Here is a 26730-nt window from a genome sequence, read left to right on the forward strand (position 1 = left end):
TTTCTACTCCTTGCAAGAATTTAATTCTTCCTTTAATATAAATAAGGCAGCATGAAACACCAAGAGTCCCGCTGCTTCCTGCTTCAGAAGCAGCTTTGGTGCATAAAAGATCCCCATTTCCCCACTGAGTTGTTGTCTCTGTATAAACGAAGAGGCCAGAAGGTAATTTTTTGGTGAATTTTCTCCTGGAAGCAAAGGGGAAGCTGGGGGAGACTGAGGCTTGATCTTGGCTTAAGGAGACTGGTTCTTGGTCACTGGGGTCTCTTCAAAGTACATCAGATGAGGATGAAGATCGGAAAATAAAGGCATGGGTGACAATAAATAAGGAAATTCACCCCAACTCTGGAAATGAATCCCCACAGAATGGGTGCTTAGGGTTATTGCTGGAGACCATGTGGGCCTGGGGAGGGGCAAGCCCCAGGCGCTGTTCAGTCTAACCCCAGCTCACATGGAAAGCTTCTTACAGCTTCCTACAGTCTGTAATGCCTCATCACAGCTGAGCCAACCACTGCGAATTAACCCTGTCAGGCAAACTGTCCATCTTCTGGAAATTTCCAAGGCTAGGTGAGCGCACTCCTGGGGCAGAGACAGGATCTTTTCTTCATTCATGGTAAGCCTGACACCCTCAAGGAATCAGGCATGAGTCTGGGAGGTATGGGCAGTCTCAGCCCTGGAGGGAGAGTGCTGGGGACGGAGCACTCATCCTTGCTTCCTGCTTGGCCCTCTGTATGGTGACTGAAGCGATGCCAAGAGAGGAGCTCCCAGAGGGCTAGTGAAGCCACAAACGGAGGAGGGAGCGGCTTCAGGCCCCCCTGAGCCAGGCCTAGAGACGGAGGCCAACTCTGACCACAGGCTCTAGAGCCTGCCCAGGGACCGCAGCCCAGTAGTGCCAAGGTGCCCTCTCTGAGGCCCGTGGGCTTTGCCTATGGTCTGTCTTCGTGTGTCCCAGTCAGTCAAGCCTCTGTCAGGCTCTTCGGGTGCTGGTCTTCTGTGTGGCCAGCAAAGCCCATCCAGAAAGGGGGGTTCTGTGCAGTGAGGGAACCCCACTGGAATGAACAACCAAGGGAATGTGGGGGTCTGCACGTAGAGCTGGGTTTCCACAACGGATCTTGCTTCCAGGCACCCTTTGCTCTAAGAATGGAACTTGGAGGGAAACCCAGGGCTATGGCATCCCTCATCTCTAAGATCTTCTCTGAACTGGGCATCTTCTCTGAAGGCCAGACTTCAGGCCAGACCCCAGCACCCCAGGTACCAGGCTCTGTCCTTCGCCCCAGTCACCCTGTGAGTGCCCTTTTCTCTCATCTTCCACCTTCAGTGCCTCCACCTCCCAACATACTGGTGGCTGGAGAGACCAGCGGTGGAGACAAATGAGGGTGAGAAGCCACTGAGCTTGTACCCACATGGTATGTGGCCCCTACAGGGTTCAAAACGCAGCATCCAAGGGGAAGGGGCAGAGAGAAATGGGTGCACCCTGAGTGAGATGTGGAGCTGAAACAACAGCCAACTTCAACTTCTCTCCGCCAGGTACCCACTTCTGTACAACAGAGACGTCAGCCACTTGGGCTGTGAATCTCCCCAAGTCTTTTCTCCACCCAGTATAAAAATGGCAGCCACAGTGGGGATCCCTATAGTGCGGGCTATGGGTGGAATGCTGCAAATACTCATATTGATGCCCACTGTTTGGCTGCAGATGCCTGCGGCCAAGGGTTACTGGAAAATCAGGGTGCGGGGTCTTAACTCAGGTTCCTGTTAGCATTCCTGTAGATCCTTTGTTGATATTCAAGTAAAGACTGAACCGGGGATATAAAAAGAATCACACCCAAATCGCTGTTTGCGCTGTTGCATTGTCCCATAACTCAGAATCCATAGAGTTCAATCATCTTTGTCATTGGTAGTGATCCAAAAGTCAGCTGCAAAGGATCAGTCCCTAAACCCAGACAATAGCTTCAACTGGCAAGTCCCAACGGCATGAAAGCAAACCAGCTTTGGCTTGGAATTGCAATTCCTCTGTGCTACAGGGTCTAGCTTTCCCGGCAGGCTGAGCCATGGCACCCTAAAAAGCCTGCCGTCTTCCCAGGACAGGGCCTGCAGATGCCCCCAGGGGTGTGAACGCACAGGATGCCCTGTGTCCTGGCCCTCTGGGTCATGGATGCTCTACAAGACGACAGTTTTCGGGGGCAAGCTGGCATGGTCTGAGGGGATATGGAGGGAGTACTCGCTAATGAGCGCTGGGGCATTCTTGAGCATCTCATAGAAGGAGTCCACTGTCTTCCGGTAGAGACTTCGCTGTAGGACGAAGGGCCGGAAGAGGTTGAGAGGCTCCGCCCTGCGCACGGCCTCAGGGAGCCCCATGGCTTCTGGCACCTTGCCGTTGCCGATGAAAAAGTGCTGGAGCTTCTTCTCCAGTAAGCTCTTCTCCAGGAAGCAGAGCAGCTCGTGGAGACGAGCGTCGAGCTGTTCGGCCTTCCAGTCGGCGGGCCGCCGGGCGAGCAAGAGGTGCAGAAGGGCGGTCTTCAGGTGGTAGTTGCCCAACCCGCTGGGGCCGGTCAGGCGGCTCTGCTTGGAGAGCAGGAAGGAGGCGATCTGCAAGCAGCTGAGGTGGCAGGCGCCCTCGGGCAGCGCCTTCGAGGTTACCCTGAGGAAGTGGCGCTCGTAGACAGCGAAGGACAGAAGCCAATCGGTGCTGGATGCCCGGGTCCCCCCGCCGGGCTCCCGGGCAAGGTGGGAGACGAAGTACAGGTCGGAGTCGTCACACTGGATCACGGGAATCAGGTTGAAGGGCATAAACTTCCCCGAGCGGAACCTGATCTTGAGGGACCCCGGGGTGTCCAGCTGGCCAAAGGCCAGGTCGAACTCGTACTTGTGCGCGATGCGGTGCCAGGCTCTGGTGAGGGCGGTCTGGAACCACTTCATGACGCGCATGGTGTCCAGGTATGGGGAGTTGGGGGCGCACAGCGGGTCTGCCGCCTTGCTGCCGCGGCGCACCACGTTGTTCCTGCCGTGGAGGAGACACAGCATGTCTTCTCCAAGCTTGGTCTTGCCACAGATACAGCCCAGCGTGTCCTCGTCGGCCCGGACCACCTTGATCTGGCCATAGCCCTGGCGATCCAAAGGCACGGAGCGGCTGGAGCACCAGAGCTCCGGGTGGAAGTGGTAGGGCTCCGGGGGCATGAAGGGTACGAAGAGGTCGCACAGCAGAGGCTTGTTCACCTGCCAGTTCTCGTACATGCTGTCCACGCCGATGAAGTCCTCCACCTCCATGTCCGAGTCCCGGCTGCACAGGCTCCTCAGGGCTTCCAACAAGTCATCCACGAAGCCTTCCACAAACTCCCGGGTGCGGGCGGCGTCAGCTGTGGCGCCCCGGATGCAGCGCTCGTAGAAGTGGTCGAGCGTGGCCCTGTTGGGCAGGGTGAGGCCCCGGAGCGGGGCGCCCTCCAGGTCGGGCAGCTCGTCCTCATCCGAGCCCAGGCACTCGGGCGAGGGCGCGTCCTGGTGGTCTTGCCGCCACACCTCGATCACCAGGAAGAGGATCATGCAGAGAGTGCTCCACAGGTCCCAGGCGGTGCGGCTCTCATGCTGCTGCTGGCCCTCCTCCGCCTCCCGCTCCAGGGCTTCCTTCTCGGCCTCCTTGTCGGCCGCCAGCCGCGCCATCTCCTCCTCCAGGCGCAGCTGCTCCAGCCGCAGCTTCTCCTGGTGCGCCTGCATCTGACGGATGATCTCCTCCTCGTTCTCGGGGACCGTGGCGTTCTCTCGCGGGAACAGCAGCGGGTGGTTGATGATGGCCGTCACCACCACGAGGCACACCCGGAAAAGCCCCAGGGCCATGGCGGCAGCTTTCCTGGGAACAGAGCGAGAGACACGGATGGTCACACTGAGCTTTCCTCAACACCGCGCACTCCCTGTCGTTCCCTCCCACTGACCTCTGCCCCACCCAACCCACAGCCCAGCTTTGTTGGGAACAAGAACCCTGAAATCCCACCCCAGCATCCTGGCTAAACCACCACTGTGGTGGACCTGTTTCTGTCTGCCCAAACAGTCCTCTTTCTGGGAGCAGCACCCACTTCCCCTGGGAACCGAATCTTTTCTACTCCTAGTCCTCACGATTTGGGTGCGGATGAACCCACCCCCAGTCAAGGGGTGAGGAGATAACCCCGGCCCAAGACTACTTCATACTCCTCCTCACTCTGGCAGTGGTTGTTTCCGGATGAGTTTATGACTTGCTCTGGCCAGTGGGAGACAGAGGTAGGATTTGTTGGGACCAATGGGGAGAAAGACACCCTGTTGCCTAGGGTTGCTCAGGAAACCCTGAGGGATTACACCTGTTATTGGCTCTCTAGCTACCTCAAAGGGAGATCTGCCAGAGAGAGATGCCAACATGGACCCATCTGTGCCTGAAGCCATTACCTCTGGACTTTGTAGTAATATAAGTCAATACATTCCTTTTTTATTCTGGCTGCACTGCATGGCTTGCAGGATCTCAGTTCCCTGAGATCAATAGGAATTGAAACTGGGTCTGACAGTGAAAGTCCAGAACCCTAATCACTAGGCAACCAGGGAATTCTCAATATATTCTCTTTCTGTTTAAGTCAGTTTCTTTTCTAACACTTGAAACCAAAATAATCCTGTATAAGACATCCTTTCTTCTCCCTCAGTGAATGGCTGATTCCTCGGTAGTAGGAATACCTAGGAACCTGCCTAGGAACCACTAGGTAGGTAGCCTAGTGGTTAAGAAAAGAAGGGCTGGGTTCCAAAGCCAGTCCTGTCACTCACTGAATTAGCTGTGTGACCTTTGGAATGTTAACTCACCCCTCTGAGCCCCACTTTCCTTACTGTACAATAGGAGAGCCAGAGCACCCAGAAGGTCATCACATTAATGAATTCACTGTTTATGCAAACTACCTGCACAGCACGGCACACAGCATGTTTACTGAGCAGTAGCTGAAACAGTCTTGAACCCTTATCTACCCTCAATGAAAACCTCTCCCACCCCAAATTCAGACACTGTTCTCCTGGCTGATCCTGGATCTTTCCCCGGACAATCTAGGGACCAACCAGAGTGACTGAGTCATTGACTTTCCTCTCACTAGTCATCCGAACTTCTAACCTGACTTCTTAATTGTGAAAGGAGACGTGCCATTCCTCCAGGATTTTTAGGTCTCAAGTGACTTTGGGGTAAGGACTAACCCCTTATAATACTTGCTATTCAGACTGTGCAGCTGTAACATCCCCTGGGAGTTTGTTAGAAATGCAGAACCTTGGCCCCACCCCAGACCCACGGAACCAGAATCTGCATTTTAACACCATCCACATTAAAGTCTTCGAAGGACTGTCTCACATCGTAACCCTTATATTATACCCTCTTTTCCCAGGCTGGAATCTTGGGAAGTAACAATTGGCCTTTTCTGCATTTGCCCCACCCACTTCCCGTTGGGGACCTCAGCTAGGAAAGCAAATGGACAAAGGAGGTCATTGCTGGAGAACCAAGAGCCCCCACCTCTGCCCCAATGCATGCCAACAGACCTGATAGGAGCCCCATTCCCTGACCTTGAATTTGCACCCTGAAAGCTACATGTTCTGGTTCTTGCCCTAATGGTACCAAGAAGCAGGTATCTATCACTAGGTTAAGAATACCTTGGGATGGTATCACCAGTGCAATGAATATGAACTTGGGCAAACTCCAGGAGATGGTGAGGGACAGGGACGCCTGGCATACTACAGTCCATGGGGTTGCAAAGAGTTGGACACAACTGGGTGACTGAACAACAACAACACCTCTGCAGGTTCTACCTGGCAGTGCCAGGATGTAGATAGCCTGAGTTTTCACACTTGGGCAAAACCTGCTGCTCAGAGGTGACCCCTCCTCATTAGCAGGAGCCAAAAGTGCTGGGGGTGGGGAGGTCCAGCAGCAGCAGAATTCAGTGTAGTTACATTCAGGCCTAAGAGGTGAACTTTGAGACACTTAGGCATTTCCACTTGAGAAGTCAATGGAGGACAGGAGAAAGTGGAGGAAGTTGGGCTGGGAGGGAGGGAGGGTGAGGAAAAAGTGCAGGGGGCAACCAGCCAGTTTCTCTGCCCCAAGACAAGGAACAGTGTGCTGGATAATTGCATGAACAGGCCAGCCCTGGTTTCTACATTAGAGAAACATCAGTGGAAAATTTGACCAGGGTGGTCCAGGATAAAACTGTAGGGCTGGCTGATAAACATGGATCAGAACTTTAGGATAAATGTGTGGAGTACTAGTATAGAAATGACAACCCACTCCAGTATTCTTGCCTGGGAAATCCCGTGGACAGAGGAGCTTGGCCGGCTACAGTCCATGGGGTTGCAAAGAGTGAGACACGACCAGGCGACTAACACATACAACCTACACAATAGTAGAACACCAGGCAGCAGTCAGTCAGGAGATAATTTGGGCGTTCTGAGGCCCTAAAGGGCCTGTACTACAGACAGCCACATTTGGGCACAAGCAGGCCCTGACAAGTCACAGCCAAAGTCTTTGGCAACACCTGATTCTTGAGGTCAGCTTCCAGGGTAGGACGCCACCAGCTGGAGAGTGGGTTGCCATCACTAAGTTCTATAACTGGGAGATCCTCCTCTTCTCTATCCAACAGCTTCCAAAGGGCTCCCTGTGTATGTCCTCATGCCTGCTGCAAGATGATGTGCTAAACTAGGGCAGGCAAGTTTCAAAACTCCAAATCAACTAGAGCAATCAACACTGTGATGAGAGGCTAAGAGGATGGACTCTGGAGGGGACAGACTGGGTTAGCACCATCACTTACACTACTAGATATGTGACCTTGGACAAACCATTCAACTTTTCAGAATCTCAGTCTTTTCATCTGTAAAATGGGAATAATAATACCTACTGTTGTAAAGGAAATAATGCACAGAAAGCACTCAGCAAAATGCTTGTGTGTTAGTCGCTCAGTTGTGTCCAACTCTTTGCGACCCCATGGACTACAGCCCACCAGGCTCCTCTGTCCATGGAATTTTCCAGGCAAGGATATAGGAGTGGGTTGCCATTTCCTTCTCCAGGGGATCTTCCCAACCCAGGGATCGAACCCAGGTCTCCTGATTTGAAGGCGGATGTTTAACATCTGAGCTACTAGGGAAGTCCAAAATGCTTGCCCCTGAGCAAATTTTCATATAAAAGGTTAGCTGTGATGGGGTGGGAGTAATAGATGAACCTGCCTGCAGGAGTCTGCAGATGCAGTGGGCCAAAAAAACGCCCCTACAGGGGATGCAGGCAGCCATAGGAACACTAGCAATAGTAAGGTTATGAACAAGACTCAAAAGGAGCAGGAATCACAAAGGACCCTGGGCTGTAGAGACAGGCCCAGGTTTGAACCATGACTCTGTCCCTTGCCGAGGGGTCGTGGGTGAGTCACTCGGCTTCTCTAGGGCTCCACTGCTTTACCTGTGAGATGGAGCCAACAGCAGGCCCTCCTTCATAGCGAGGGGAGGTTAAGCAAGACCATCCAACTCAGGTGCTGAGCACAGTGCCCAGCATGGGGTAAGCACATTACAACACTAGCTCCTTCCCCCTTGGCCTCTATGGGCTTATTATCTCACCTGTCAAGCACCCAAGTCCCAGGGGTGTGGAGGAACACAAGCTCAAAAGTGCTCTGAAAGCACAAAATGATCCCCTAAGCCTGCTGTTCTTCGGTAAACCACTCCATCCACCCTGCCCCCCAGTAACAGGGTGGCGGGGGTGGATGGGTGGGTGGTGAAGCCTTGCAAGCCTTGGATCCTCCTGCAGGTGGAGTTCCCTCTGACTCACTTCTAGTTTAAACCACCTCCGCCCTCCTGGGGATGGGATGGGATCCCAGCTGTTGTCTCGCTCCTGATACCCTTTGTGCAGGCTGGCTTTGCCTGCGGCGCCTAAGTGATGGGGAACAGGGCGGAGCTGCTGAGTGTGTGCTAGGTGGGGCTGGGTTAGAAGCCTCCATTACTTCCCCTCCCCAAGCCAAGTCACAAGAACTCTGCCCCAGGGTCCTCGGGGGTCAGAAGAATGAGGGAGAGAATCTGGATGTTGGGACTTTTGGAGACCACAGGGGCAGGACAGCAGCTAGAGCCTCTCACAAAACCGTGGAGACACACACAGACACACCTCACCAAAGTGTCCCTTTCCACCTCTGCCTTGGCCCAAATCTCTTACCTCTGCAAGGCTGCCCCATACATGTAGTCTGAGACATCCAGCTGGTTCAGTTTTGAATATAAACCTGGGTCACTTGGAGGACTTTTGTGGGTCTGCTTGCCAGGAAGTAGGCAGGAAACCTGCTGAGTTCCTCTCCACCCCCGCCCCTGCCCACAGAGCGTGGCAGCCCATGCAGGTCACAGCTAAACTTAGCCTGGCAAATGTCCAGGGTCACCGGGGCAGTAGGGGCTGGGGCGGAGCTCTGCGTGTGGTCAGCCCGGACTAATGGTCTACTCAAACCCTTACTCTGAGCCTGGCTGGAAGCCCCAGAGCCTGGGGGTGAAATCTAAGACCTCCCCTTCCTTCTGTGGGTCCCTCACTTACACATCCCCCAGGCCCCCAAGGCACCCCCGCCACAGCCTAACCCAATAAATGCCACTAAGGGTTGGTTAATAGTGGGACTTCTCTAGCAATCTAGTGGTTCAGACTCTGCACTCTCAATGCAGGGGCAAAGGTTCCATCCCTGGTCAGGGAACTAAGATTCTGCATGCCACACGGCCAAAAAAAAATAGTGATACACTTCATTTTATCAAGCCCTCACTAGGATCTGCGGCTTCCCTGGTGGCTCAGATGGTAAAGAATCTGCCTGAAATGCAGGAGACCCGGGTTCGATTCCTGGGTCAAGAAGATCCCCTGGAGGAGGGCATGGTAACCCTCTCTGGTACTCTTGCCTGGAGAATTCCATGGACAGAGGAGCCTGGAGAATTCCATGGACAGAGGAGCCTGGAGGGCTGCAGTCCATAGGGTCGCAAAGAGTCGGACATGACTGAAGCAACTTAGCGCTCATGCACAAACATAACACAGTGGAAGCAACTTGGGCTTTGGTAGAGGAAGTCAGAGCAGGCTTTCTCAGCCTAGCTGTGCCTTTTCTAGTTGTGTGGCTAGAAAATTACTTCTTATCTTGGGCTTTGGTTAACCCACCTGTGAAACAGGGGCAATACCCACCACTTAGAAGGTTACAGGGGTTGCTGTGAGCAGTGCCCAGCACATCCTAGTGAAGTAAAAGTGTTGGAATTCTCCAGGCAGGAATACTGGAGTATGGTGCCATGCCCTCCTCCAGGGGATCTTCCCACACTTAATAGTGTGCAAGGAACACGCTGGGTGATACAGGGCCCACAAAGATGAGGATGGCATGATCCTCAGTAGTGAAAACCCTACAATCCATGCAAGAGGCAGACAGATGAACAATAGGCTACAACATTGCAGAGGGAGTTTCATTGCTGTTCTTTGTGGGAACTTCTTTATCTGTAAATCTCCTCTGCGCACATCACCTGGTTCCATATCCACCACGCCCCTTTCCTTCCAGGCAGAATTCCAACATCAAATCGAGAACAGCAGGAGCCTGTGTCCAGCCCTATAACGTCACCCGCCTGGCTCTGTTACCCACCCGCTCTCACCTGGGGCTGGCTGACTGTGGCCTCAGCAGTGGGGGTACCTTTCTTAGCAGCCCAGCAGCCCAGGCCCTCTGCCTCCCCGGGACAGTGGTTCCAACAGGGTTGTGGCTCAGCATCCCTAACATCACTTGGAGATGTGTTAGAAAAGCACATTTTCAGGTGCAGCTCCAGACCTACTGATCAGAAATTCCAGGGGTGGGGCCAGCACCTCTAGGTGGCTCTAATGCCCACTCCAGTCTGAGATCCACCCCTTCCCAAGCCAGGCAGGCTTCTAGGGAGGAGGAGGGTGGGACGCCACAGTGTCCCTGCAGCCCAGATCCTGGCACTCGCCAAGGGTTTGTCCCATGCCTAGCCTCTCAGATGCAATTGGCTCTGCTAATTACCATGGCAAATGTAGCTCAGGCCCTGGCATCATCTTCAGAGCTGAAAGGAGAACCTATGTGTCATTACAAAATGGAATAGGGAGGTGGGCTGATGGCAGGGGAATGCACTGACAGCCCAGGTCCTGTGGGGTTACTGGAGGCCCTTTCTTGTTGCTTAGGTTCTGGGCCTCCCAAGAAAGAAGTGGCTAAAAGGAGACCCAAACGGTCCAAAGTTTGGGCTGAACCCCTCCTGTGTCCCTGGCCTTGTGCTGGAGTTTCACAGTCCTGGCCAATGAGATACATGTTGTTAGGGGGAAATAAATCCACAAATTTAAGAAAGTCAGAATTTAGAGTGGGACTCATCTAAGCCCCATTTTACAGATGGGGAAACTGAGGCATAATGAGGAGACACACTTGGCTGGGAGAGTGGGTGAAGGTGGAAGTGGTCCAGGTGGAAGTGGTCCAGGCGGACTGTGGACCCTCACAGGCAGAAGAGGATTAGTGAAAGGTGATGTTTTCATTAACAGCTAACAGGAAGCTAATTACTCCCCGTGTGTTTTGTCATTTAATTTTCAGAACACCAGACAGGTGACCGCATCCCTATCTTGTGAAGAGACTGGTGGTCAGGGAGCTTCACTGGGCGGCCTCTAAGATTTCCTGGACTGCAGTCTGTGATGAAGCCTGCCTTCCTCTCTCTGCTTTACTCCTTCCATCCCCCCAGGGGCTGACAGGAAACCTCCCCCGCCTGGTGACACTTCCCTGGCTTCCCTGCCAGTGGCGACCACCAAAATCATCAGGTTGGCTGACCCCAAGCTTCCTAGGCCTTGGAAAAACAGGACTATAAGCAAAGAGAGGTGGATTGCAGAGTGTGAGTTTGGGCCCCTGGAGCAGGCTGTCTGAGCCCTGGTGATGTACAGTCTGTCTGTTTCATGCCCGATTCCACTCTTCTCTCTTGGCAGAGGCCACGTCCCATGCTAGTGTCTGACCAGCTTCCCTGCTGTTCAATAGCACCCACCATTCAGGGCTGGCTCAGGGGTCCCTTCCCTGGGGAGTCTGCCCTTTCCCAAACCCCGTGGGTCAGGCCACATCCCTGCTCTTTACTCTATGGGTTTACGCTGTGTCCTTGCCTTTCTACCTGCAGTGCCAGCAAGGGCTCGAAGCTGAACATCGTCTCCATCCCCACCCCTACCTCCTCCAGGCACCACACATTGGGCTGGACACCTGCAGGCGCCCACCGTGTCAGTGGGAGTTGGCTTATCACCTACTTGGGAGGAATGGCCCTCTGTGTGAGTGATGGGTCTCCACACATTCCTTCCTCGCTGCCTGACTCTGGGCCAGGGGACAGACAGACTCAGCACAGACAGTGCCATAAGGGCAGCGCTGCAGGCATTGGCTGCTGCCTCTCAGGATGGGACTCCCCTGCTGGAGAGGAGAGAGGTCCCACCCAGGCAACGCAGACAGCCTCCACCAGTGTATTTCAGGCCGGGGTCTCTTCACCTGCACCCCGTAAGCAGTGAACGGCTCTAGGGTGGGAACTGGGTGCTGGCTGGCCTGAGGCCTGGGCAGAGAGGGGAGGGGCGGGCAAGGAAAGAGGAAGGAAGAGGACCAAAATCAGTTGAGAAAGTGGGTAGAAAGGGTGCAGTTTGGGGCCCCCAGGGCTTCCTCTTTTCAGGGTTTTTGCAGCAACCCCACCTTCCACTGCATCACCTTTAACTTCTCCCACTGGTGGGCAGGACCTCCTTCTTGTCTGCAGCCTGCCACTTTTGTGGCCACTGGGCTCCTTCCTTTATCTCTTTTTTTTGCCTTCCTGGGGGCAGGAGTGGTGGTGATGCGGGAATGGAGTGGGGAGGGGACACTTCCCCACTGTAAACAGCTCAGTGCAGGTGATGGACAACTAGGCCACTCAGGCCTTCTCTGGGGAAGCCCCCATACTGCATGTTCTATGTACCCAAAATGGCACGATCTTTTCTGTCTCCCCCAAGAGAAGTCAGAAATCTGCATTTGACCAACATCTCAATTCTACTCTGCTGTCCACTCTTTCAAAAATTCTTTGAAATCCATGTGAGCCAAATAAACTGTATCAGAGGGCCACCCAGTCTGCTGCCCCTCACATGCCTCCTCTCCCTGCCCACTGCCGCCCCCCACTCCCCACCCAGCATTCCACTCAAGGCTGCCCATGACCCCGGGACTCTCCTCACTTTTCCCCTCAGCCACGCCGCCACCTGCTAGCTAGAGCCTTTGCATCCGGGACTCCCTGAAATACCTCCCCATACCACTCACCCCCACTCAACTTTTCACTCCAAGTCCAGTGCTGACCCCATTCCAGGGTCTTCCAGTTGGCCCCAGCAGCTACCCTCAGTTAATCCTAACCAGCCAGTGCCTGGGGCTTGCATGTGCCTTCCCCACGGCTTCTCCAGGGACGAGAAGGAAAGAGAGTGACCATGTGGTCTAATGGGCAGGCACTGAGCAGCACTCAGATTATAGTCCAAGGCCCGTGGTTCCCGGGACCGAGAGCTGCACCCTCACCACCCCTTCCTAACCCAGGGAAATGCCAGGGGTCAAGACTGGCCCTGGCCCTGGTCGGGGTGGGGGAGCAGGGCAGAACAAGGGAGAGAGCAGAGCCCCCATACCCACGCCCAGGAAGCTGGACTCCCTACCGATGGGCCCGTGGGAACTGTACACTGAAGGGAGCAGCCTTTCCACTGATGGGAGCTCTGCTGTGGCCGCACGTGGCCATACTGGTCAGACTCCTTGAGGGAGCCCACTCACATCCTCCAGAATGTGGAGTTTCCACCAGGCCCACTCTCAGAAGAGGGAGGCGCTTCCACAATGCCACCAGGATGCCAAGCTCATCCTCTGGACTGGGGTCAAGCAGCCGGTCAGCCCAGGTGCAGCAAGGACAGTGGCCTGGACTCTGCCCAGGTGGATGGGACAGCCCACATCCCTCCTGTTCCCGCTTCTCCACCGCATCCCATGTACGTCCTTTGGCCGGCAAGGGATGGACAAGGCAGGGAAGCCATCAGTCTCCCAAGAAGGACAGGGCATCCTTCTGTCCAGCCATGTTGCCTGACTTCCCCACCACCGAGGCCCTGAACCACAGGGCATCATGGAATATCACAGTAAAATTCTTGGGATGGAGAGACAGACAGACAGACTAAGGCCTGGGGTCTCAGAGGCTAAGGGATAACAAGAAAGCCTGCGGTCACAGAGACAAGGAAGGGTTCCCCTGGCAGCCCTGAGTTGGGGCCCACACCCTCCTCTCTCATTCATCCTCCCCAAGGCTCCTGGAATACAAGTTACTGCTGCTGAATGGCAGACCTCAACAGGCCAAGTCCATGTGCTCACACCCAGACCCTGTGAATGGGGCTGTGTTTGCACAAAGGGTCTTTACACGTGTAATTTAATTAAGCATCTTGAGATACTTCTCGATCACCCTGGATGCAAAGACAACTGTCCTTCTAAAGAGACAGGAAAGGAGAAAACAGACAAAAAGGAGATGATGGAAGATGGAGGCAGAGGTTGGAGTGATGCTCCATAGCCCAGGAAGGTCTGGAGCTATGGGAAGCTGGAAGAAGCAAGAAAGGATTCTTCCTTAGGGCATTTGGAGGGAGCATGGTCCTTGGAGTACCTTGATTTCAGACTTTTGGCCTCCACAGCTATGAGAAAGCAGAATCCTGTTGTTTCAAGCCACCATGTTTGTGATCTTCAGTTACAACAGCCCTTAGGTGACCAATGCAGTCTCAGCACATCCCGGCTTGGCCACCCATCTTCCCATTTCTGGTCACCAGCAGCAAACCAGCCATCCCCTGGGATTCCAAGTGTCGGAGGCCACACTATTGGGCTCTCCCTCCTGGCTGGGTGTACCCCTTGGGAATCAGCTCCTCTGAGCTCTCCCCTAATTCCCAGCCCCCTCAGGTAGCCCTGGCCCTGGAGATCTCCCTGCCCCACTTCAGGGAGATCCTGTGTCCATGAGACACAGGTCTGAGATCTAGTTCAGTCAGGGGACCCCCTTTGTTCCCTTCCCTCCTGCCAGGGCCACTTCAAATTATCTACTGTCCTCTGAACACCTCCTAGACTTACTTCCCCACCATTTCCTACAACGTCCACACCTAACCCCATCATACATTTATCACAGTCAGCCCATTTCAGAAACCACTTCCCAAAGTCTTCTGGATCATCTCTTCCCCCAACTCGAGACAAATCCTTTTCTTGAAGGGGACAGACGAACAAGGGAAAGAGACAGCCTATTTACTAAACCTCTAAGTGCAGGCGGGCATCTGGCACTAGCATAGATGGTGTCTTCAGAAATGTGACCCAAGTAGGGACCCAACAAAGACCTGCTCCTCAAGGCTTTGTTCTTGGTTTTTCTGCCTGTGCAGCCACCCCATTTCTCAGGCAGGAGCCCAAGGCAACGAGAGGTTAAGCAATTGCTCAAGGTCACACAAGTAGGAAGTGAGCAGAGGAGCCAGAGGCCTGTGCCAGACTTGCGGTTCTGGACCTTGCCGTCTCCCCAGTCGACCCAGGCTGCTGCTTCATCACAAGGAGCTGTAGGCCTGAGCTCTGGTCGTATCCCCCTGCCTTCTGTGGTTGGGCTCCTCTGGGGTCAAGGTGGGCCTGTGTGCCTTGACATTCTGCAGAGCACCTGGCAGAGACCATATGCAGGGCCACCCGCTCACTGTGCCAAGGACATGGCAACCCTGGGGACCACCGGCTTACACCCTGCATAGAGAGACATTTGCTTTCTAAAGGTTTCTATAAACACCCTCCATGCATTTCCTACAGCGGGTGTGTACCCAAGGGCTTCCCTTGAAACCCAATTCCCACACCAGGTTTCTAGACATGAAGTTACATGGTGCGTTTTAACAACAGAAGTGCAGTACTAACCGTGTCCCACAGCGAAGCAGTCTTTAGACATTGGCTTGGCTTAAACTGGTGTTTCTGGGAAGCCTCCTCTGCCCCTGGGTCCCATCTCACTCCCAAGAACAGCTGCCCGGAGGGAACATGAACACTCACTTCAGGGTGGCCACACCAGGGCTCCCCAGACTGTCTGCTGTCTCTCCCTGCACCCTGTGTTTTCTACATCCCAGGCCTCCAAGCACAGCAGCAAACGCTCAGGGCAAACCCTGCTTTTGGGACACGGAGGGCAGTCTGCAGCAGGGGGTGGGAAGCAGTCTTCAGACCACAGCAAACACACAGGCTTAGGGGAGGGACTCAAGGGGGTGGAGCAGGAAGCTGAGAGTAAATACAAAGGACAACAAAGGGAAGGGACGGGAGGGCCCTCCCACCCACCCACTGCCCCCTCTCCGAGCTGAGCAGGGGATGGAGGGATTAAGTAGATTGTCAGTGCCCAGCAGCCACCTTCCCTGGGTTGGAACAAAGAGCCCAGCTCAGGGAGTCACCCGGGGCCTCTCTGGGCACAAGAGATGGGCCCCAGGGGCTTTTCTGTGGCCACAGAACAGCCAGTTCCCCCACTCCCTGCTTCTTCCCTCTCCCCACTGCCTCTTACTCCGTTCAGGCTTAGAGGGGTACTGGCGCCCACCACAGTGAAATCCCAGGCTGTGTTCCCACCCTGGTCCCCTGAGGCTTGGGCGTAACTGACACAGTGTCTGGGCCCCAGCTGGGCTGGGAGACGGGGAGAGAGGTGGGGAGGAAAGGAAGCACTCTGGGCCTCCTACACACACACACACACACTCACACTGTAAAGATCTAAAGACCCCTTTCATCTTAATAAAGGAGAACAGCAAGAGACTCAAAGGCAAGAAGGAGGCTAACCCAGCTGTAAAAAATATAAGAGCTGCGGTTGGCCTCTTGGCCGGGCTCTCCGCTGCAGGGACCTCCCTCACCAGGACCACACCAGTCAGAGCAAACCAGTCCTCCTCCTCCAGGGGGACCTAGGAACTGTGAGAAAAACGACCCCCAGAATCACCGAGGAACACAGTCACCCTCCCTGTGAGTTATACAAAACCACCATGGACAACCACACGGTTTTCCAGCCACAGGGTTAGAGCGATGACGCTGTTGTGAGGATGCCCACGCTGTCCTAGCTTCCACCCGAGGCTACACCTGGCACACAGTAGGTGTCCCAGAGCCAATGTCAGGTACACACGGGGCAGGCTGGGATGCGCTGCAGACCGCCACTGATACTGCCAAGCTCACTGGACATCCTGCCGCCCCAAGGCCACCCAGAAAGAAACAGCCCAAAGCTCTTCAGCTCAGAAGGGCTTAACACTTTGTAGAGGCTTCCTAGAGAAGGAAGGGCCAGACTCTGGAATCAGAGGCCGGGATTTGAATCCTGGCGCTCCCACTTGCTATAACAATAGCACCTACTTCATGGCATGGCAGTCACATGGTCGTGCTCCGTAAAGGACATTGTTATTGGCACTGGTATTGGTGAGGAGGCCAGGTCTCCGTTTTGATTTGTTAAATCCTGCTGGGTGCATCTTAGGGACTCCTCTGGGCAGAGGTGAGATGGCCTACATTCCTGCAGCAACCCCAGAAGCCCGGGGACAGGGGAAAGTTGTCACCTTTACTTCCTGTTTTCTTCTAAAGGCCCCAGGGGCTGCCACCAAGGGAGAGCAGGAAGTTTGGCACCTGGGAAGTTCACAACTCCCTGCCCTGCCCATCTGGCAGCAACAATGAGAGCTCCTCCACCATTTCTGAGCACCTAGAAGGAACCAGTGCTGGTCTCTGATACCTGGCATTAAAGGTGCTGCATGGATGCTTGCTGAATGAATGAGGTCAGGACTAGGAAGAGAAACTCACTGCCTGTATTCCCTGGAGGAGGAATTTGAAATGGGAGTGAAGTGGGGCATCCTGGATAAAGTAAATTCTAAGTTCTTTTTTTTTCTCCTGGGAGGCACCTTGCCATCTGAAAAGCAAAGTAAAGCCCTAACAGTGGTCAGTGCCTTGGGAAATGTGAGCACACCCCTAGGGACAGACCACAGCCACTTTAGGTCTGTACAGCCTTCTGCTAACTGCAGGCTGGCTAACCACCACCACTGACCACAATGACGTCTCAGGAATGAACTCTGACACAAGCTATCTGACCCTCAGCTACCTCTCCCTTTGACACCCACCTCCTCGCTTGAGAGCCTTGGAGAAAAGGAAGACAAATGAGGGATGACAGGGTGAGATGCAAATCAGGCAAGGGAAGAAGCAGGAGAGCAATCCTCGGTAGAGTGACAAGCAGCTTGGTCTTTCTGGAGGACACCAGACAAGCTGCAGGGCCCTGACACCCAAGGGAGGGCTTAGTAAACAGCAACCGAGGTGCTCCATTTATTGAGATTCAAGCAGGATGCAAAATACTTTGCTATATCATCCTCACAATAAACCTCAAAAGGAGGCACAGAGAGGGGTGGCCACCCACACCAACATCACAGAGCTGGGATTTGAACCCAGGACTGCTCAACTTTCAAGCCCCTGGTCCTTCTGTGATACCGTGCTGCTCAGTGATCTGTGAAACATCAGACATACACCTGTGGGCTTTCCTTCCCTGTACCATTTAGGGAAACTCTCTTGCTCAATGTGCTCAGTCCTGTCTGACTCTTTGCAACCCATGGACTGTAACCCACCAGGCTCTTCTCTCCATTGGAAAAACAGGTGACAATTTAGGTGAAATGTGGGCATGATGCAAGGAGTCAGACTTAATGAAGCTATGATTCTGGGTATGTGACCCTGGATATCTGAGATGGCTTTTCAGTTCAAAGGATGGGGAAGCCGCCTCTGCAGTGCATGGGGAAAGAGGAGTGAGGTCTCTTGAGACCCTGGGCAGTGCGTTTAGGGGTGAAGCATTAGGAGGAAGAGGCATGGATGCATGGGGGCATTCAGAGGAGGCACACAAGGGTGGAGCCCAGGCAACCCCGCTCTCTTCCCCTCCAGCCCAGGCAGGCCTACCTCCTCTGAAACAAAGTCAGCAAACAAAGGACCTTTTCAGGAACTCCAGGCGGGTCCCCAGACTGCTACTAAGAAGGCTATTGAAACAAACTCTCAGGAGAACTGTTTGTTATGAGCACGTGGTTTTGAATCAACCGGCTGGGCAATTATGAGGACAACGCCCTCCCTGTGGTTTGAGTCAGGGGTAGGAGACCCTCCAGCATCCGCACTGCAGGGAAGTGACCTGGAAGGAGGAAGCCCAGGAGAGCTACAAAGGGGAGCCCCTTCTCCTGGGCACAGCAAGGGTCCTGTTGTGCTATTCACCTGGAATTGAGTCTGTTAAACACAGTGGGCTTTGAATTTTTTTCTTAGGAGTTCTATCAGAGGATCTCAAGTGCACAGAATATTATCTGCTTCTGGTTGTTACTGTCCCCATTAAACAGACAGAGAAACTGAGTCCTGTGTGTCAATATCACAGAGCAAGAGAGGACCTGGGGTGGGCGGTCTGCCTGCTGTCCTCTCACCACTGACACTCAGACTTTGTCAGATTCTGTCCTTAGGCAGGACACCACGGACACCCACGGCTGTCCTCGCTAACACCACTCACCAAATCTCCGGTATATCTCAGACACCCTCAGATTCCTACATAAACTGCTGGGGAGGAAAGGATTTCACAGGTCTCACGTAACCCACTTGAATTCCACGGGGCATGCCAGAGCTGGGTGAGAGGCAGACTCAGAGACCTTGTTTCTATTTCCAGTTGGTAGCCACCCCTGGGGCAGTGGATTTCTGCACAATCTTCCTCTGTGTGCATCTGATCACAAGGCCCCATGAGGCTACTGGAGCCCCAGCACAGTGTTGAGCACTTTGTAGGTAAACAGTAAGAGCATACTTGGTCCATCAGTGAATGAAGGTTCTCTCTTAGGTCAGCCTCCCCAGGAAGGAGGCCATGTCTCTTACTTTCCTTTAGGGGGAGGAGGTGAAGAAGAAGGGAAAGCCCCTTTCCTGACCTCCCCATCACTACTCCTGTCTGCTCTTCCCCTACTCCCTTTGTGGACTGATTCAGGTTGTAGAAGGGAGGCTCAGAGCCATGGAAGCCACAAGAAGCCCCTCAGGAGGCATCCTTCTTGTTCTGAGTTGCAGCTCAGAGACCCAAACAAGAAGGCAGCTGTCAGTACTTCGGGCCTGGAGCAAACCCAAGGCCCAAAGACCCTCTACCAAAAGGCTCATAGCCCAGACCTCGGATTTGCATCCTTGCCCTCTTCCCCGAGCCCATCCCGAGGAACACACCTGTGGATGTAGCACTTTGAGCGCTCCTTCCCTTCAACGTGTGTCTTACAGTTGGGTGGTTCTTGCTCCTCCCATTATAACTTAAGGTGGAGGTGTCTGTTGCCTTGGGCAACAGTGATGTCACTGGTGAGGTGCTTCCATTCTGCTGATGTCACGGGTGGGCCATCGGATGAAGGGGCTTGAGCTTCCTACAGGAAGATGTCCCAGGTTCCAAACTGCCCAGGTGGACCCTGTACACTTCGTGGGTACAACCAAACGATCCTCTTGCTGTCCCAGAAAAACCTCACCCTCTCTCCCCTCCGGGTGCCTGTTCAGGCCATGCCTCAAACCTGGTTTTCCTTCTTCGAGTGTTGGCGGAAAGGTCTGGATGGGTAGCTTTACCTTCAGCTCTGAATGAACCCCACACCAGGGCACCAATCTCCTTTTCACCATCTGGGAGCGTCTGGGTCCCTGTGGCCTTGCCCTTTACCCAGAGCTAAGAGGAGGAAGCAGTGGGGAAGTGAGGTCCCAATCTGGCAGAGAATGCTGATCCTCCATTGATCTCCACTGTCTTTCAGGGCTCGTACCAGCCAGAGCCTGGTCTGCACCAGGCACCATCACAGTGGCTTATAAGCAGGCCCTGTGAGGGGTTGTCCACATTTTACTAATGACAGAGCTGAGGCTTGGAACAGTCAAAGCACTTGCCCAACTCCTGAGCTCTGGAGCCAGGACTCAACCCAAGCCCGCCCTAAGTCAAAGGCGATGTGAGTCATACCTCCTTGGCTCTGGGGCACCTGGAGGCTGTGGCTTTCTAAAGAAGAGCCATGAGGGGGCCTGGACTGAGACCAGAGAGAAAGCTTTAAATCCAAAGAGGCCAGCTGGGCAGGCAGGTGGTTCAGCCAGCCAAGGCAAGGGCTTAGGACTGTGTCACCCTCATGCTCTCACTGGGGCTGTAGTCAGTGGTCAGTCCTGGCCCTTCCAGTTTGCTGAGTATCTGTGTTGACTAAGGACCATGTTTCTTTGCTCTATACTTGACTTCTTGTTGACCCATCCAGGCCACCTGACCATCTCCTTGGTTTGCATTTACCCCTGTGGCCTGAACCTACAACCCAGAAATTTTACAGTAGTTATTTAACTTATGCAAATACAACTTAATGTAGCTGGGAGCTACTGCTTAGAAAGCACTAAATGAAATAAGTAAATAAAATAAAAAATGCTAAATGATGCATGAGGGCAGGGGGACATCCTACTGGCAAACACTGCCCTTGAGGGATTGGCTAAGGAGATACACATAACATATAGGACTGCTGATCTACCTGGCAGACATCTTTCCATTGGTGATGGGGCCACAGAAGCGAACAGAGTCCATGCTATTGGACCACTGCTGACCCTGCCCTCTGCCTCCCCTGACCTGAACCCAGCTTTGCCAAGCACAAGCTGCCTTCTGATTTTGTTTCCCATGTGGCTTGTCCCAGAGAAGGCAATGGCAAGCCACTCCAGTACTCTTGCCTAGAAAATCCCATGGACGGAGGAGCCTGGTAGGCTGCAGTCCATGAGGTCGCTAAGAGTCAGACATGACTGAGGAACTTCACTTTCACTTTTCACTTTCTTGCACTGGAGAAGGAAATGGCAACCCAGTCCAGTGTTCTTGCCTGGAGAATCCCAGGGACAGCAGAGCCTAGTGGGCTGCCGTCTATGGGGTCGCACAGAGTCGGACACGACTGAAGCGACTTAGCAGCAGCATGTGGCTTGTCCAGGACTCAAGAAGCCAGTATCACTGGCTCTACAATGGTTACAAAGTCTTCTTGCAAATTAATATGCAGGCAATTTTATTTGTACACTTTGTAGTGTACAAGAGTTCTCTGTAGATGACTCAGTAGCTCAAGTCCAAACTGTTCTGAAAATTGTGGAGACAGGGTTTCTGAATGTGTGCAGCTAAGAGCCAGATTCTGGGACAGGTTACATGATGTGGGAAATTGGCTAGGCACCAGTCGACCCTTTCCAAGGCCATGATGAATTTCCAATTAGCTGAGAAGTCTATTTTGTTTAAAATACTGTCTATAGACAGCCGATAGTAAAATGCTCCGTTCCAACTAATTAAGTGCTGTAATGTATAGGGTGAAAAATAAGTGACCATATATACAGAGCTGCGACATGCAGTTTTGGAAAGTCTTTCTGGATGAGTTTGGGAAGGGCGTTTGCAGACAAACAGCACTGGACTGGGATAGGGGCTGTAGAGCTTGCAAGTGTCAGGATAGCGTGTTCAGATACTTCTTCCATTGTCCATTCTCTCAGGCATTCTCTGCCCAGGTCAGGGACCCTGCATGGCCCCTTTCCTTTGCACCACACCCAGGCAGCACTTACTCATCACCCTCAGGACAGGCCCCAGACTGGATGTGAGATGTCACACTGCCCAGTGATTAAAAAGGAAAGACATCCGAGGCTTGGGCCAGCCCTGCCTCTCTCTTTCCTTTCTTTCAGCTGCCAGGTAAGTTTTCCATCTTCCTCCATCGGAGCTGATAGTGGGTTTCCTTCCTCTGACAAAGAAAAGAGAAATCGCTCTAATCTGTTTCTCATGAGGGGCCCCAACCAAACTAGCTTTTGAAACTTCACCTGCTTCTTGCTCTGTGAATGCTCAGCGACTTCCAGGCTTCTGAACACTATACCTCTCTGTGACTTAGTTTCCTCAGCTATAGAATGGGGATACCAATATCTATGTCACCGGGCTACTGAGAAGATTAAATCAGTTAATACAGACAAAGTGATTTTTGGGGAAAAAAAAAAAGCCTGGCAAATGTTAAGTCCTCAATAATTGGTTATCAGGCTGCTGAGTACGGTTGTATGGGGGGTATACTGCTCAAGAACACCTGGCTGGGAGAGTGGTAATGACGAATCAAGCTCACATGCCAGCTTGCACAGCTATGTGCCTTGGCTCTGTCCACCCAGATGAGGCCCCTGTTTTCTAAATGATACCAAGGTGCCATCTTCTTGTTAAGAGAAAGCACCTTATTCTAATTCATGCAGATGATGGAACATGCTAGCAGCAGGCTTGGAGGTTATTATTGTCAGCTCTTGGCACTCTCCCGGCTATATCCCTTTCCGCAGCAAGACAAGATTAGTCCCAGCCACAAGTAAGGTCCTGCTCCTCAGTTGTCCAGCACATCTGGAGCACTTACCCATCCCTTAGCAGGCTTGTGGGGTAAAGCTTTCCCCAAGGGCCCCCCAGGGCTGCCCTCCAATTGAGGGGACTCTGCACCCCAAACATGGAGCCACAGAGTCTTGGACTCTGGAGGGACCATCTCCTTCATAATTGTTGATGGCCACCTGTCTCCTGACAGTGATGGCAGCGCCTTAACTACTGAGGCGCTCCAGTTGTCATCAAGTTCCTCCTTATTTCTGAGTAAGTAAAATCCATCTCATGCTTCTCCCACCCTGTGAATCTCTGAGGCCAGACAAAGCAAGTCTCCTCCTTCTTTGAGTGACAATGTTGGAGATTCTTGAAGGCCAGAGCCACCTTCCCCTAGGTTTCTCATCTCTGGAGGAAATACTGCCAGACATTCCCTTCTCCCTGACAAGAAACACTTTCCCAACTCTCGTAGCATTCCATCCTCTCCTCTGCAGACAAGTGAGAACAGGGCTGTGCACTCCAGCCCTCCAGCCAGAGATACACTTTCTCCTCCAGAGAGAATCCTCCATTTTTTCCCCTTTATTGATCCCAGGGGGGGGTCTAAGAAAGAAAAAAACACAAGACCAGGTTCCTCCCAGACGATACCTTCTCAGGTGGGTAATTCTGCTAGAAGCCTCTCCCAGAAGTTCCTTCACTTTTTGCCCTCAGATAAAAAGTTCACGCACACACCCTCATCTTTGTTCCTCTCGTGCGTGCTGCAGGAGCTGGGAGGCGTTCTTGGTGACAACTTCTGGGCTGATGGCATGAGGTTAAAAGTTCAGATCCTTGCCACCCGAAAGTTGGAGCTTGAAACTGCTGCATCTTTGAAAATTACCGAGCTGGAGGATGGCACTTGCACAAAACTCTTTCCATTGGAGAGTCAGCCTAACCACTTTATGGTTACCCACAAGTGGAAAATATGAGGGCAGGATGGCCTGGAGCAGCAGCAGCAGCACACAGGGAATTAGCAAACAATGAAAGCCACTTAAGGCATGCAAGCTGCAGAGAGGACTCAAAAGCACAGCTATAAAGGAGAGGTGAATGGCAGCAATTCTACCTGTGCACCAGGTCTTTTTGCAAGGCTAGCTTGGACCTGGGACTGCACCCTGCACAGGTTTGCTTTACCTGGCAGCCACTCAGCAGCAGAACTAGTTTATGAAAGGGAATAAGCCTGGGTCAAATCCAAAAGAAGAACCTCCCCACCAAAATAGGACTCTGAACTGATTTAGATTCAAAAGGACAGGGTCCAGGCTCCACCAGTACCTGGTACTCTTCTAGTTTTGGGGAGATGGGGAGTGTAAGGAGGGGTGGTTCTTAAACAGCTTTCAGAGGAGCAAAAGGCAAAGTGTGGTCCCTGAGGGGTTCAGTAAAATACTAGCCCTTCCTGGGACACAGCACTTTTGTTTTTAAAGAAAAGGAGTGTTTTGGATGGGAAGCCCAGTTCTAGGGCATCCAAGTTCCTCCAAATCGCAGCCAGGAAGTTGGAAACTCTGGGAAAGGGTCTGGGATGCTACTAGAGGTCAGGTGGAGACTAGCAGCAGCCCCACAAGAAAGTTCTGCACGGCGTGGGGGCTCCTCCGCTAATAGCCCAGAAAGAGGAAGCGGCGGGGGCTTTATCCCGCCTCCAGCAACCTCATGGCTTCACTACGTTAAACCTAGAAAACAAAGACTTCATACCTACTCTCTCCTTCCAGGAGGGGGAAGGAAGGATGCCAGGGAGCTGGCTAAGAAGCAGTGCGACTCGACTACTCTTTCAGCTCCAGAGCTCTGCTCACACGGTCCAAAGTAACGGATCTTCGGGGCGGTAGAAACAACAGCGTGGTCCCGCTTCCGGCATCGCGGTCCGGTGAGCCGGGAGGAGGGGCTGCCGCCGCGCGGGGCGGCGACGCAGCGCTCACTGGGGTCTCCGCGGCCGGGGAGACGCCGGAGAGGAGAGGCTGGGATGCAGGACCCCGCACGGCGCGAAGAGGGAGCGGACAGCTCCCCGCCCGCCTGTGCTCGGGCGCCGCCCCCGCGCCCCCCAAGGCAGTGCCAACCCGGGGGGCCGAGCGGGCGCGCCGCTCCAATCCGCCTCCGTCTCCGGCGCAGCTCCGCCTGGTCCCTCTTCTCCCTTCCAGCGCACCAGATGCTCCGGGAGGACGCAGAGCCTCGCGCCCGCGGGCCCGGCACTTACCTTCGGCTTCGGTTCCCGCTCCCGGAGGCGGGAGGGATCGCGCGAGTCCCGGCTGCGCTCGCGGGTCCCGGGGGCCCCGGAATCCGCTGTCTGGCCGCGGCTGCGGCTGAGCGTCCCGCCCGACAATTAGAGGGACCGGGGCGGCGATACCTCGGCCGCCTCCCGCCTTCTGGCCCCCGTCCGCCGGGCTCTAGAGGACTTCAGAGTTACTCATTTCCTAGATGTCAAAGAAACTTTTCCTCCTTATAAGAACAAAACACCCGCCTCTCCTCCCTGCCGCCGAGGCTCCTTAAGGTGGACCGTGAGAGTTAGGGGGCGGCTGACCCAGGGTCCGCCGCAGAGATCTGCCCATCGGCCACCCCAGAAACTCCATAGGGGCCAGCAGAACTGGAGGGTGATCGGGCAAGACGGAATCTGGCTGCTGGATTTAAACGAGCGAATGGACAGGGAGTCAGGAGAGGACGCCCTTAAAAGTCTGTCGGGGCGGGCGGAAAGGAAGGAGTTAAGTCTGCACGCCTACACAGGGTTTTCCGCGGCGCGTTTTACAAGTGGTAGGATTCCAGGGGCCACTTATTTTGTCCTTTGGAGGAAAATATAAGTCGAGACACAACGCCGGTCCTTCTTTTCGACTTCTAAGTGGATTAAAATAGCTCACCAAATTCTATGATAATTGAATGCATCTTTGCCTTTTCCCGAGTAACTAGGCACAAAGGAGCATCGTTACTAAATACTTTCATCTGTAGAGGGCGCTTTAGTATCCAAAGCGTGTTTACAGTTGGGATGTTAGACCACTATTTTAGAAGGAGGAACTGAGGCCAGGACGGACTGTAAGTATCCTGGTCAGACTTGATGGGTTATGAAATCCATAACCTATTGTTTTCACTTTGTGACTTGCCCAAATTCCACAGCCATTAGAAGTGGCTGGGAAGGGCTTGAATAAATCCTAGGTAAGTGGCTTTGCAGGAATTAAACGCCACCGAGGGTACATTGGGGGAAATTATGAGAACACACTTTCTGAATGATTATCACCATTGCCACTGCTGTTTGGTTTTAGATCACCTTCTTCCTCTCCTCCGCAAGCCAGCCAAATAGCTTTCACAGTCGCCTGGAAGACATTAGGCTGAGTCTGAAAGATAAACAGGCAATGAGAACAAGTTCTAAAAATAGACCCCCTGGCCCTTGGCCCAGGTTACTCTTGTTTTCAAGCTTCTGCTGCTGCTCACAGTTCTTTCCGTCTATCAGAGACAGTTATGGTAGAGTTTTGGAGGGCTGTTGGGGAGAGGTGAGCAATGGGGTGATCTGTGGAAACCTTCCTGAAAGGGTGGTGATTTTGAAAATGTCTGCCAGTGAATACCTCACCCACCCATCCCCCAAGTAAGGGGGGGGGGGATTCCTGGGAGGTGGGGACCCTGGACTGAGCACCACTACCCTGCCTTGTAATCCTTGGGGTAGAAATCAGGGTTATATTATGTACGGTGAACATGAAGTCGCTCAGTCGTGTCCAACTCTTTGTGACCCCCTGTTCTGTAGCCCACCAGGCTCCTCCATCCATGGGATTTTCCAAGCAAGAATACAGGAGTGGGTTGCCATTTCCTTCTCCAGGAGATCTTCCCGACCCAGGAATTGAACCCAGGCCTCCCGCATTGTAGGCACACACTTTACCATCTGAGCCACCAGTAGAATGCCAAGAATAGTGCTTGAATGCCCTCTGGGATTGTCCTATATGCAAAGTTGTTTCAGTGTTTTCTAAAGGTGGCTTATATTTACTGATGGGGCAAGACATCTATTACATTTGTTTCTCTTTCAGAGCTGTTGATTTCACTCTCCGCGACCTCATGGTCACCTCCAGCACTACTCTGTTTTCGGCATTAAGTCCACTTTCCTATCTAGGCACATGAGTGGTTCAAGAACTGGCCTCTCTTAATACTTATCTTACCAAGCACATATCTCATTCCATTTTCCACACCAAAATTCTTGTAGTTCTTGGAACTTGTGCTTCTCCGAATGTGATATGAGGTTTGTTTTCCCCCCTTGGAGGTTCACATGGGCTCTATCTTCTGTCTGCAACCTTCAGGCCACCTTTTCCTCCAACCTATCATCCCCGATGTACACATACATTTTTTTTTTTTTTGTATGGCTAATGTGTGCTTAGTCTCAAGGTCTCCGAAAAGGTGATTTCTTTTCTAGGAAGTCTTCCTTGAACCCCCACACCTGGGTAAGACACTCCCCTCCCTCGTGTAGTTTCCATAGCACCTGTGCTTATTCTAGAACGGTTTTTTAAAAGACAGAAAAGTACA

General features: G+C 53.2%; 1 protein-coding gene across 9 annotated transcripts; it reads right to left on the minus strand.

The window, feature by feature from the left end:
* On the minus strand, positions 1-24759 carry ITPRIP (inositol 1,4,5-trisphosphate receptor interacting protein). Of its 9 annotated transcripts, none has more exons than XM_055424702.2 (3): positions 24434-24759; positions 19116-19303; positions 1-3838 (listed from the first exon to the last, which is right to left on the minus strand). In XM_055424702.2, the coding sequence occupies exon 3, from the start codon at positions 3823-3825 to the stop codon at positions 2155-2157; it is 1671 nt and encodes a 556-aa protein (XP_055280677.2). In that variant the 5' UTR covers positions 3826-3838; positions 19116-19303; positions 24434-24759; the 3' UTR covers positions 1-2154. The 9 variants fall into 9 exon arrangements, with proteins under 9 accessions (XP_055280677.2, XP_088698443.1, XP_088698442.1 ...); XM_088842317.1 differs by lacking the exon at positions 24434-24759 and adding an exon at positions 23938-24413 and having other exon boundaries at positions 19116-21631; XM_088842316.1 differs by lacking the exon at positions 24434-24759 and adding an exon at positions 23938-24413 and having other exon boundaries at positions 19116-23016.
* Positions 24760-26730: the final 1971 nt, after the last annotated feature.

This window comes from Moschus berezovskii, chromosome 12 (assembly GCF_049115385.1).
Source record: "Moschus berezovskii isolate FMDL1 chromosome 12, NW_MosBer_1.0, whole genome shotgun sequence".
Taxonomy (NCBI): domain Eukaryota; kingdom Metazoa; phylum Chordata; class Mammalia; order Artiodactyla; family Moschidae; genus Moschus; species Moschus berezovskii.

Bases quoted from the DNA above. Each gene is read 5' to 3' on its own strand.
- ITPRIP (XM_088842318.1), bottom strand. From the start codon at position 8,195: ATGTCTCAGACTACATGTATGGGGCAGCCTTGCAGAGGTAAGAGATTT. The intron at 3,839-8,133 runs GTGGAAAGGGAC...CTCTGTTCCCAG, and splicing joins AGATTTGGGCCAAGGCAGAG to GAAAGCTGCCGCCATGGCCC.